Source organism: Myxine glutinosa, chromosome 6 (assembly GCF_964187855.1).
Source record: "Myxine glutinosa chromosome 6, kmMyxGlut1.1, whole genome shotgun sequence".
Taxonomy (NCBI): Eukaryota; Metazoa; Chordata; class Myxini; order Myxiniformes; family Myxinidae; genus Myxine; species Myxine glutinosa.
The window spans coordinates 2,665,069-2,678,200 of NC_136266.1; the positions used below are offsets into that span (position 1 = coordinate 2,665,069).

The 13,132-nt window shown below is 45.7% G+C and overlaps 1 protein-coding gene across 8 annotated transcripts in view; it reads left to right on the forward strand.

The window, feature by feature from the left end:
- The first annotated feature begins 754 nt into the window (after nt 1–754).
- The window catches only part of LOC137429538 (B-cell CLL/lymphoma 7 protein family member B), a 33,022-nt gene continuing 20,644 nt past the window's right edge, over nt 755–13,132 (forward strand). For 2 of the 8 annotated variants that reach the window (XR_010984893.2, XM_068119516.2), the window contains exons 1-6: nt 759–1,056; nt 1,164–1,245; nt 1,961–2,054; nt 5,282–5,428; nt 7,005–7,112; nt 7,869–7,960. Coding sequence is in view for 4 of the 8 variants with exons in the window: in XM_068119516.2 (XP_067975617.1) it covers nt 965–1,056; nt 1,164–1,245; nt 1,961–2,054; nt 5,282–5,428; nt 7,005–7,112; nt 7,869–7,960 (615 nt within the window). In the remaining 4 variants the exon portion in view is untranslated. Of the gene's footprint in view, nt 1,057–1,163; nt 1,246–1,960; nt 2,055–5,281; nt 5,429–7,004; nt 7,113–7,868; nt 7,961–13,132 lie in introns of all 8 variants that reach the window. The other 6 variants (XR_013623752.1, XM_068119518.2, XR_013623754.1 and 3 more) reach the window with 4 other exon arrangements.

Below are 13,132 nucleotides of genomic sequence, written 5' to 3' on the forward strand. Positions count from 1 at the left end.
GGCTCGCCCAGAGCGTCCGGGCATGCCCGCTATCGCCTTTCCAGGGCTCGCCCAGAGCGTCCGGGCATGCCCGCTATCGCCTTTCCAGGGCTCGCCCAGAGCGTCCGGGCATGCCCGCTATCGCCTTTCCAGTGCTCGCCCAGAGCGCCCGGGCACGCCCAGCCTCGACTTGCCAGGCCGCAGCCAAACACGCCCGGGCAGGTCCAGACTCGCCTTTCCAAGGCTCGCCCTTGATACCCGGGCATGCCCGGTATAGCTTTTGCCGGGCAAACTTCCCGACATAAATGTGTATATATATTGTTGCCCGAAAAACGGGCTTGTCAGAATACCTGAGCTGTTTTGTTTCAATAAAGCAACTCGGACGAATTCCGTCTTTGGTCGCGTCAATTCTTTCGACTCGCGTTGGAGCGCAGTTCCTTCAGTGGTGATGATGATGATGATGATGATGTTGATGGTGGTGATGATGTTGATTTTTGGTGATGATGATGTTGGTGGTGATGATGCTGATGGTGGTGATGATGTTGATGGTGGTGATGATGATGTTGGTGGTGATGATGATGTTGGTGGTGATGATGATGATGATGTTCATGATGTTGATGGTGCTGATGTTGATAATGATACTTGAAAATGTTTGTTCCGCATCACGCACACTCGCGCATGCGCACACTGCAGCACTTTTTTGACAAGCCTCTCTTTCTATGTTACTGCACACGACGATCAAGAAGTTTTAAATCTCGATCGGACAACATCTCGCGAGAGTTTGGAAGTTGCTCGGCATGTGACGCCAGAAAACCAATGGGCGAGCGATGCCAGGTCACGTGGCTCGAAGAGCCGGTGGTTTGCGATCTGACTAGGGTGGGTGTCGCGGTTACGACGGTGGAGGCGGTCGTCCGAGGGTTCTGAAGGGTTTCCAAGGTTCCCGTTTCCGTGCGGAGTCTCTTCGTGCGTCGTCGCGGCGGCCGGGATGTCCGGTCGTACGGCCCGTGCGGAAACGCGCAGCCGAGCCAAGGATGACATCAAGCGGGTCATGGCCGCCATCGACCGAGTCCGCCGTTGGTAAGAAGGATTCAGTGTTTCGAGAGCGCCGCCCGGTAATGATACTGTGACTTGTCCTTGACGTGTCCGACTAATCGGGTCCACACGGTCTACGCTTGGTCTTCCAGGGAGAAAAAATGGGTCACGATCGGTGACACGTCCCTCAGGATCTACAAGTGGGTCCCCGTGGCGGAGAGGAGGTCTGACGAGGTACCGTTATTAGTCCGACGTGATGTGACGGGGGCGGCTGTGACGTACGGAACCCTTGTGACGCCGTAGGGGAGGGGACGCGTGGGGGACCCCTGTGATGCGGGGTAGGGGGGTTGTTTCGGGGGTCCGTGTGACTTGGGGTGGGGGTGACGCAGGAATGGGTTAGGGGGGGGGTGGTGATGCGGGGAGGACCCCATGTGACGCCAGGTGGGAGTGGGACTGGGGGTGAGAGGGGGAGGAGGTGATGCGGGGGACCCCATGTGACGCCAGGTGGGAGTGGGGGTGAGAGGGGGAGGAGGTGATGCGGGGAGGACCCCATGTGACGCCAGGTGGGAGTGGGGGTGAGAGGGGGAGGAGGTGATGCGGGGAGGACCCCATGTGACGCCAGGTGGGAGTGGGGGTGAGAGGGGGAGGAGGTGATGCGGGGGACCCCATGTGACGCCAGGTGGGAGTGGGGGTGAGAGGGGGAGGAGGTGATGCGGGGGACCCCATGTGACGCCAGGTGGGGGTGAGAGGGGAGGGGTGACGCCAGGTGGGAGTGGGAGTGGGGGTGAGAGGGGGAGGCGTGATGCGGGGGACCCCATGTGACGCCAGGTGGGGGTGACAGAGTGGGAGTGGGTGTGATTGGGTTAGGGGGGCGTTGGGGTTGGGGGAGGAGAGAGGGACCACAAGTGACCCCCTTCGAACGACGATTTTTTTTGATTAATGGCTACAGAGTAAAGGTGCTCGGAGATCAAAGGAAGACAAGGTGTTTCTGGAGGCGACGACCCCCGAAAACAGTTCGTCACCCCTCAACACGGACTTGCACGGTAACCTGTGTGCTTATTCTTTGTGTACTTTATACACGGAACATTGAGAATCTGCTTTACTTTGTAAACGAAACAGCGTTTACATCAGGGAGATGTGAAGGTTCTAGAAAGATGTATTTGAGGAACAGGTTTTGTGAACTAGAAACACCGGGAGCATTGGCAGGTCGTCTCCCCTTCTCTCCCTCCCCCGCTCCTCCTTTGTCCACCCCCTCCTCCTCCTTTCTCCCTCCCCCTTCCTCCCTCCCCCTTCTTCTCCCCCTCTCTCCCTCCCCCTTCTCCCCCTCTCTCCCTCCTCCTTACTCCCTCCCCCTCCTCCTTACTCCCTCCCCCTTCTGCTCTCTCCCCCCTCCTCTCCCCTCTTGGCCCACTTCTCCCCCCTCTCCTCCTCTCTCCACCCCCCTCTCCTCCTCTCTCCCTCCCCCTTCTCCTCCTCTCTCCCTCCCCCTTCTCCTCCTCTCTCCTTCCCCCTTCTCCTCCCCCCTTCTCCTCCTCTCTCCCTCCCCTTCCCCTTCTCCTCCTCTCTCCCTCCCCCTTCTCCTCCTCTCTCCCTCCCCCTTCTCCTCCTCTTTCCCTTCCCCTTCTCCTCCTCTTTCCCTTCCCCTTCTTCTCTTTTCCCCCTTCTCCCCATCTCCCCATCTCCTCTTCTCCCCCGGTACCATGAACACATATGCAAAATTTGGTGGAGATCGGCCAGCCATGTTTTGTATTAATTTTAGATGCACAATGCACATACATACACAATTGCCTTATATTGTGTTTTTTTTTTTTTTTTTTTTGCTGTCACCTGTCGTGTATATGTCAGAGGAGGTGACATCTTGTGGATGGTTGAAAACCCTGCACTGTAATTGGAGAGAGTTTCATAAAACCAATTTTTTTTTTTTTTTTTTTTTTTTGTATACTGAATCGAGGCTCGTGAAAGTGCTAACATTTACTTCACAAACAAATCAACCAGACAAAGTATATCAAAAGAGGGAGCGGAAGACAAGATGGGGAGAGAAGGGGAAGCACACAAACACAACATTTGAGAGCAGGGAGATGTGTGGAAGGGAGAGGGCTTGGGGGGAGGAGGCGTGGGAAGGGGGGGGGGGGGGGGGAGGGAGAAGTATAAAACACAAGGACACCAAGGACTTCCAGGACAGAAGTTGGTATTTCAAAAAAGTGGAATTGGGGTGAAATTAGCGGGGGTAGAAAAGATCAAGGTTTTGGATGGGGGAAGACCTGGATGGATAAGAGATGGTGGTGAACAGCTGTTTTAAAGACCTGGAGGGTGGAGTGGGATTGAAGAGAGTGAGGGAGTTTGTTCCAGAGGCGGGAGAAAAGAGGAATGAAGGAGTGAAGGTGAGCAGAGAGTCTTGATTTTGGCAGTTTAACCATAAGAGGGTTGCAGGCAGATCTTGTGCGACTTGTAGGAATATTTGCGGGACAGAGCCCAGAGAGAGCTGGGGGGGCAAGGCCAGAGAGGAGTCGGTAGAAGACGGAAAGACCACCAACCTGCCTGCGGTGAGTGAGTGAGAGGCCCTCGGAGGTAGTTCGCGTAGCTCGTAGCTTCATCGCGGGAGATTCCAATGATTCTGAATGCTTTGGTTTCAACAGCGTGACGACGAGCTGGGTGTGAGGCAGGAGCACCAGCCCAGAGGGGAGAGCAGTATTCCATTGAGCTGCGGATGAAAGCCTTGTATGTGGTGAGGAGCTCAGGTGTGCCAAGGAAGGACTTCGCACGACGGAGGATGCCCAGTCGGCGACTGGCTTTGGAGGCCAGATTTGAAATGTGGTTTTCCCAGGAAAGATCATGGCAGATAGTGAGACCCAAAAGCTTGAGTGACAGAACTTCTTGGAGAGGATTATTCAGAAAGTGGATGGGAGGGTTGTCCAGTCGGTCTTTTCGGAGAGACATCGTAAGAGTGTGAGATTTGTCAGGATTGAAAGACATGTTCCACTTGTTTGCCCAGTCTGTGATTTTGTCCAGGTCTGCAGAGAGTGAGGAGGCTGCAGACTGCCGATCCGAGGGATGAAGAATGGAGCGACAGAGAGTAGAGTCATCAGCAAAGAGATAGAGAGGATTTTCAAGAGAGTCAGAGAGATCATTGATGAAGACCAGAAAAAGCACAGGGCCCAGAACACTGCCTTGGGGAACTCCAGCCTGAACAGGAAGAGGAGATGAGAGAAACCCATTCAGGGCCACACGTTGACTACGACTAGAGAGGAAGTCCGCCAGCCATGCGTGGAGATTTCCATGGATACCAAAGGAGGAGAGTTTGGTGAGCAGAGCGGGGTGCCAGACCGTATCGAAGGCACGTGATATGTCAAGGGAGACTGCTCTAATTTCCTGTTTGGCATTGAGGACCTCCATCCATTGTTGAGAAAGTAGAAGCAGCATGTCCAGAGTTGAGTGTCCAGGTCTGAAACCAAATTGATGATCAGAGATCAAGCCATTGGAGAAGAGGAAAGATTTCATATCTGAAGCAGGGATGGATTCCATGACTTTGCTGATAAATTGGGAGAAGGCTGATTGGTCTGTAGTTGCTGGGATCTGTTTTTGCACCTTTTTTGTGCAAAGCGGTGATGTTGGCAGATTTCCAAGCAGATGGAAGATGACCTTGAGCAAAAGAGAGGGTGAAGAGAACAGAGAGAGGGAGTGAAAGAGCGGAAGAACAGGATTTTAGGACCCGTGGGCTGATGTCGTCAGGTCCAGTTGCAGAATCATCGTCGAGGGTTGACAGAAACTTTTCCAACTTGTCAGGAGGAAAGGACACAGAGTCCAGGAGCAGCTGGGTACGACTGGGTACGGTGGGTACAGAGAGGGATGGGTTTGGGACACAAGATTTAGAGGCAAACACAGAGTTGAGGCATTCAGCTTTTTCACGTGCGGAGTCAGCCGTGTGGCCATTAAATTCCTGTTTGTAGTTTTTTGAGATTTAAAAACTTTTATGCTTTTTAAAATCGGGTAAGATCTTTCAAAGGTCATCTACATAAATACTCAAAATATATGGTTGGGGATATGAGTATGTAGAAGGTTTAGATATTTGAAAAGGGCGAAGAAGGGGAGGGGTGAGGTATTGGGAGAAGAGGCGTAGAAGAAGTGAAGGAATGTTTGGAGGAAATATAAATGTACCGGTATATGAGAGGTGAGCAGGGGAGGTTATTAATGTAATAGTTTGTGTATGTAATATGTAGATGGACCCTAAAAGCGTACCATGGTTACATTTGCTAACATTTCCTTTGTACAGATGATAACAGCAATCTAAGTTCGATGCTCGGTGCGTCTCCACTCAAGCCTGACACCAGCAGCAGCTCCAGTCCAGCTCGAGATCATGGTGAAGGCTTGGGTGAGCTGGGAGAGGGAAGCAGCCAGCCACCCACACTTGGGCAGGAGGGTATGTAAATACACCTGGATTTGGCACACCTTTGTTAACAACGTTTACAGGATTTAAACTTGTGGGCGATGTACTGACAGTGGGGCAATGGAGTCATTCCTGGATATAAGCAATCGAGGATGTGAGGACAGGGGGGGACGAGGGATCACAGTATTCTGCTGGATAGGTAGGGTTAATGCAGGTAGAAAAGATTGTGCATCAGCGTGCTGCTGTGGTGAAGATGGTGGTGGTGCTGTGGTAAAGATGGTGGTGGTGCTGTGGTAAAGATGGTGGTGGTGCTGTGGTAAAGATGGTGGTGGTGCATGGTGAAAAGATGGTGGTGGTGCATGGTGAAAAGATGGTGGTGGTGCATGGTGAAAAGATGGTGGTGGTGCATGGTGAAAAGATGGTGGTGGTGCATGGTGAAAAGAAGATGGTGGTGGTGCATGGTGAAAAGAAGATGGTGGTGGTGCATGGTGAAAAGATGGTGGTGGTGCATGGTGAAAAGATGGTGGTGCATAGCCTGCTTGAAGCTCTGAAGGGAAGATTGCAATTGAACCGTTTAGCGGAAGGTAGTTCCACAAATGCTAAACAAGAAAGAGCAATCGGAGATTGCAGATCCTCGCCAGGACGTGTTTTAGTGGTTTTTAAAGCTTTTGTGTTAAAACAAATATGCCGGCCGAACCATGTGACCGATGACATCATCCTTCTTTTCTTTCTCCACCAATTGATCCCTAGATGACGCTCAAGAAATTTCATCTTGATCGGATGAAGTTTTGTACTTGTTGAATTATGACGTCATAATGGAGGCACCTATGACATCATCATTAACATATTGTATTCCCCATGGAGAGTTCTTTCCAATGACCCGTGTCTCAATTTTTTCTATTCAGCGCTTTCGGAGATGTAGAGGTGCAACGTTTTTCGTTTTTTCCAAGATCGGGCCCATACCATGTGACCTATGACGTCATAATTATCATTAAAAAAATTATACAGGTGGACGTGCACCTATGGTAAAAATTTCCTGAAATTTTCAGATTTTAGATTTCAGACAGTTATAAGAAACACCTACTTGAGGTTGTTTCTGCCAAAGGGGGCAATACCACCTATTAGAGCCAAGGGTGTACTTACTTTTTCCATATGTGAAATTTGCATCTATGTTTATTTAAATTATACAATGGACTACAAAATGTAAATGTTTCATGATATTTGTTATATTATATCACCTTTATCTATCAATATTGTTGAAATGAAGATCAAATAGCTGTATGTTGAAATATGTTGAAAAAGTCAAAACTTTACATGGGGTGTACTTACTTTTTCACGTGACTGTATATAGACACATATACACATATTGTATTGTGTGTACATTAGGGTGATTTTATAATATATGGGAAAATTTGAATCAAACAAGATGGCAACGCAGAACTCAATATTTTATGTGGTAATTAAAGAAAGTAACACTTGGCAAAATTTTAACTGAATTCATTGCATTTTAGAGGTTGCTCAAAGCCACCAAAAATGTACACAATGTCAACATTATACGCCATAACGAAAAAATACAACACTGTTTGCCCAAAACCTTTTCATCATTTAGTGATGTGTGCAGAATCAGTACAGTGCACAAAAACACGGATTACTTCTGCAGAGCAGCTTTTGAGGCCTTTGGGAATGCCTTTCTGTGCGCCTCAACTACCTGAAGGAGGTACTGGACCTGCTCCTCATCCTTTGTCCTGGATTTTGTAGTGAAGGACTGAATAAGTGACACCCCTCGTTCTGCATTATCATTGATAACATTGAGTGATGAAACTGCTCCCAGTCAGCAGGGTCCACATCTAAACCTAAACCTAACCCAAACCCTAACAACTCAAACGAGTTCCAGTGGCCATTTGTGCAAACTCAGAATCTCAAAACCTGAAATCAAACAGAAACACAATTACAAACAGTTTAAATTCAACAGTTGAAATAAACAAGAAAGCCAAGTACAACCTCCTTGTATTTACGACATCTATACGTACAAAGCAAAAGTGACAACATGCTTGAGCAACCTCTAAATATTATTAAATTCTCACAAATTTGCATGAGTTACTTTTTCATTAAATGTCACAAAATGGTGGGTTCTGCAAATTTGAATTCTGACGTTCATTTTTAAAAAGCACCCTAGTGTACATGTATTGTGTGTGTGAAATATTGCACACATTTTACACACACACCACACACATGACACACACACCACAAACACACACCACAAACACACACACACCAGACACACACCACACAACTGTCTCAATGCTTGTGTCATTCTGTATCGGTGGGTTATGTCGAAGGGCTACCACCCGAAGCGTCAGCTTTACCTTGCTTTCCTTGTCGGTGAGAAGACCTTCATTGTATTTTTATTGTACTCCTACATTACATTGACATTTCCTGGGGGGTAATTTGTCTTGAATGGCCCAATTCCCAGAACCACCAGCCCTACTGCTGGAGGATCATTATGAGCAACCACCCACTCTCACCAAGGAGGAGCCCGTCCCAGAGGCACTGTCAGAACCACAGGTGGGCTCATCTCCATATTATCCTTTGCACATTTGTTTGTTGTTTTTCTGCAACCTCATACTGTGATTATGAGGACATTTGATGATGTAATAAATGTTATCATGATGGAATGGTTCTTCCCATGTGGTGTGCTTCTTCCCAGTTCCCAAGTGCAATTGTTAGTCATGGGTGTGAGGTAAGTGTAGACAAATATATTTCGTAAACCAGGTATTTCCCTGTATTGTTATCTGCACAACACTCACCTAAGCATGTTTTCCTGCTGCCCAAGATGGAAACATCCAGGCCTGCCAGGTAAATTTCCAAATCGTGTTAAAAGCACACCCACAGACATACTGTGGACTTTCACACACTGTGTAAGATGATGGAGAAGACGTAGCCCCGAGTAAAGCAATTGAGTGATCTGATGTACAGTGTACTGCAATGTAGAATGGTCATCTTGTCATGTTGAGTATCCTTGAACAAGACCAAAAGTCTAACAGCGGCGTGTACGGGCTTGTAAAATATTATAAACCACAAACACACATGATTAGCTTTTTAAACAGTCGCTAATGCTGTTTATAACATTAAAGAAAGAAATTTGGAGGAATCCCGACAGCCATGAGGTAAGTTTTACTTGCAGAACTGAACGAAGATCGACTGTAATCTATATACCCCACAAGGGTTGGAGGTGTGTGCATTTACCAAGCAGCTAGCTAGCGCTTGCCAAGCCAGCCATTCCTTAAGGGTTTTGAATGGAGTGCTTGCTCGAATGTTTAAACCACTTGGCGATCTCTCCACAAGAACCTTGGTAAATGAACACACACCCAATGTTCTTGAGACCCGGCCATAGATCGACTGTAATCGAAATAACCCCAAAGAGGAATGACCTTTCCGGCCGCTCTCGAAGTGAGCGGGTTTTTACGCCGTAATGACATAGCATGACGGCCGGACACAAAACTGCCACTACTTTAATATATAGCAGATGATATATATTTAACCTCCGGTACGTTTGCAGTCACTACAAAGGGATTGGTGTTAGGATTAGATTTACTATAATAATAACGTTACGTTATTATGAAAATTCTATTATTTTTAAAAAACCGAGGTGAATTCCTTACTTCCACGGTTACACCGCTTCAATCCATCAACTTTCCATTCACCACATTGGGATTAAAGTGTTATGGTTATATTTACTATATTATTATTATTATTACGAAAACGATACGACTGAAACAATACCACTGTATTAAGAAACCCGGGTTTAATTTGTCCGAAGCAGAAGGCGAATCATAACGCCTAAGGCCTATACGTACCGTATTGTTGGAAGAGACGTAACGCCGATGCTTTCGATATTTGATGGTCATTTTAACAATCGGTTTGTTTGTGTTTCACACTGAATGAAAAACGTAAAGGTGGAGCATGGCGATTGTGATATATGACAGGTTCGACGATATGTTCGGCATGAACAGCATATAAATCAAAATGGCGGTGCGTGGAGAGTCAGCTGCAGCACCGCCGTAATGACGTCAGACGTAATCGCATCACCCTGTCATGTGACCAGATTCTCAGCTCTGATTGGTACACGTTTGAGGGGACATACAGTGCATTCAGAAAGTATTCAGACCCATTCACTTTTTTCACATTTTGTTATGTTGCAGCCTTATGCTGAAATCGTTTAAATTCATTTTTTCCCTCATCAATCTACACTCAATATCCCATAATGACAGAGAAAACAGGATTTTAGAAAGTTTTGCAAGTTTATTAAAAAGAAAAAACTGAAATATCACATTGACATAAGTATTCATACCCTTTGCTATGACACTTGAAATTTAGCTCAGGTGCCTCCCATTTCTCTTGATCATCTTTGAGATGTTTCTACACCTTGATTGGAGTCCACCTGTGGTAAATTCAACTGATTGGACATGATTTAGAAAGGCACACACCTGTCTATATAAGGTCTCACAGCTGACAATGCATATCAGAGCAAAAACCAAGCCATGAGGTTGCAGGAACTGCCTGCAGAGCTCAGAGACAGGATTGTGTCGAGGCACAGATCTGGGGAAGCCCACAAAAAAATTCTGCTGCATTGAAGGTTCCCAAGAGCACAGTGGCCTCCATAGTTCTTAAATGGAAGAAGTTTGGAACAACCAGGACTCTTCCTGGAGCTGGCTGTCTGGCCAAACTGAGCAATCGGGGGAGAAGGGCCTTGGTTAGAGAGGTGACCAAGAACCCGATGGTCACTCTGGCTGAACTCCAGAGATCCTGTGTAGAGATGGGAGAAACTTCCAGAAGGACAACCATCACTGCAACACTCCACCGATCTGGGCTTTATGGCAGAGTGGCCAGACGGAAGCCTCTCCTCAGGGAAAGACACATGAAAGCCTGCTTGGAGTTTGCAAAAAAGCACCTAATGGACTCTCAGACTGTGAGAAACAAGATTCTGTGGCGTTGATCTTCACGAAGACGGCCGTTGATCTTCATGAAGACGGCCGTTGATCTTCATGAAGACGGCCGTTGATCTGAGTGTGCAGACGAGATGAACGGTGGATGGAATCAATAGGATATTGATCAAGGTATGCTAACCATCGTGGGAACCAATGTAAAGCTGACGCTTCCGGAGTTGACCCTTTGTCGGAGCAAAAGAGGGTTAGGGTACTCTTAAACTCTGATGAAGGGTTAACTCCCGAAATGTCAGCATCGTGCTTCCCTCGACACTTCGGCTATTACTGGTTTGGTTAAGCAATGGGAAAACGTCTCGACTATACTTCCCTCATTATCTTGCCAAAACGAAGTTTTTGCAAGATGTATTAGTCAGCTTGTATACACAAAGAATTAAGTTAAGCACCCCCCCCCGTTTTTTTACAACCTCGCACATTACAAGTTTGTTGTCGTCAAAACAGTGTAATATACCCATGATATTGCTATATTTTCTGGAGAAGTGATATTATGGTCACATAAAAACATAACAATCATGCCGTTTTCAATATTTTATTCTGAATAATTTAAGGTGAAATTTTTTGGGAATTTTAGGCATATTTTCACCTCAATTTAAGTATGGAGCTATAGGTCCATCACGGACAGTGTGGATGACGTTTATGTTTTCTAACGTACAGTCATTGTTCTGAGAAGACCTCTAGCGATCTTTGCGTCAATAACGTGTGTAGGACCCACGTGATCGGATCACTGACTCAACCAATCACTTTTTTTCACTTTGATCACTCAATTTCATCAATGGGTAATTGCTAATGTCATACCAATCATTATTTGATCTCACATACCTTAGAATATATGCCAATGTATACATATACACAAAGAATATATATTAGGGGGTGCTTACCTTAATTCGTTGTGTAGGGGTGCTTAACTTAATTCTTTGTGTATATGTTTGTTTTTTTGTTTGTTTTTTTGTTTGTGGTTAATCATTTTTTTTCACGTTTAGATCACTCTGTAGACCACAGTTATTATTGGAAACTCCTGTAACTTCGCATATCAGAGTCCTATAGAGATACCCTTCAGCACACAAAATTTTGAAGGTCAAGGTCAAAGGTCAAGGTCACTTTGTGGTCAATCATGGAGGTCGACGAAACACTAATTTTTTGAGTAACTTTGATCGGATCGTCTCCAAACTTCATGGGAATCTAGTATATGGTCCGGCGCTCAGCTGATTAGTTTTTGGTGGCGATCGGCCTTGACCTTCATGGTTAGCGCTGGAGGTCGAAAATTATTGACCCCAAGGTCAAATTTTGAAATCGTAGGTACCATATCGAGTAATACCTCATATGAATGCCCTTGATGAGTGCTTCCCAGATCTGTAAACAGTTTGACGCTATGACGTCATTTGATGACGTCATGAATAAAACGGAAATTTTAATGAAAAAATTATTTCCTCAGTTCTCATCAAAATCTTTCAATATTTAATGTGCGTTGGTCATGAAGACATACTATTCACCATACGAAATTATTAAGGTCAAGGTCAAAGGTCAAGGTCACTTTGCGAAGTGAAGCTTTAGACATTTATAGGTCAAGGTCAAGCTTTAGACATTATATAAATGACGTCATTTGGTGACGTTATAAGGCAAACACGTATTTTTCAAGGTCACTCTCTAGAACGATTATCATCGGAATATCTCGTGGGCAGACATTCCTCAAAGAGTCGCTTCTAGTGGATAGCAGTTCTGTTCACCTCAGTGTGACCTGAAGCAAGTCACTCATGTTCACATTTTGGCAAGATACGGTTCACCCTGTGGGTGACATATGTTTATTTTTTTTTCGTTCAATAGCTACTGGTGTCTGAGTTTGACTCCATTTTGACTCGCAAACCTGAACTTAGATATGTCCAAGGACATCAACGTAATGTAAACAGGACCCAACTACCTTGCGGTTGACTCCTGCACTTAGCAGGGAGGAAGCAAGGCCTCCTTGATCGTCGAATTGGTCAATCCTTGCACGACAAAATAGGAGATTCAAGATCTGGATATAGAATGAACAATACATCTGAAAGCTTCATTATGTGAAAAGGGCAATGGGAAGAACACCAATTGGTCCATGGGTCGATATGAGGCTAGATGGAACGAGGAAGAGGATATATATATATATATATATATATATATATATATATATATATATATATATATAAATACATACACACACAGACTTGGCATTTAATATGGAATATTTTTTTAGTGGGGGTGAACTTTTCAAGATGTCTTAGAACCAAAAGTTCATTGGAATTATGTTGAAATTATTATAGATTTTGTTAATGTGACCTTTAAAAGAAACAAAAACCACATTTGACATTTCGAAACAAATAAATTGATCCTTGAAAGTGATTTAAACTGATATCGAAAATTCATGGACAGTACTGTGTTAAACTTCTGTACGTTTACAAAGAAGTATCTCTTTATTTTGCACATTAGCCCAATTTTTTTTTTAACAAAAACAAAAGTTAAATTACGACTGGGATTACGGACAGTAAAATTACAGTTCAGTACTTCGTGTAACCCCCACGAGCATTCAGGAGAGCACGTACACGTTGAGGCATGCTGTTCACGAGATTTGCCAAGGCTTGGACAGGAATCGCTTGCCATGCAGTGACAATAGCCTGCTGCAATTCACGCACAGAGGTCGGCTGCTGGTCCAAGTGGTCGATTTGATGTGTTAATTCTGCCCACAAGTTCTCTATCGGATTCATAT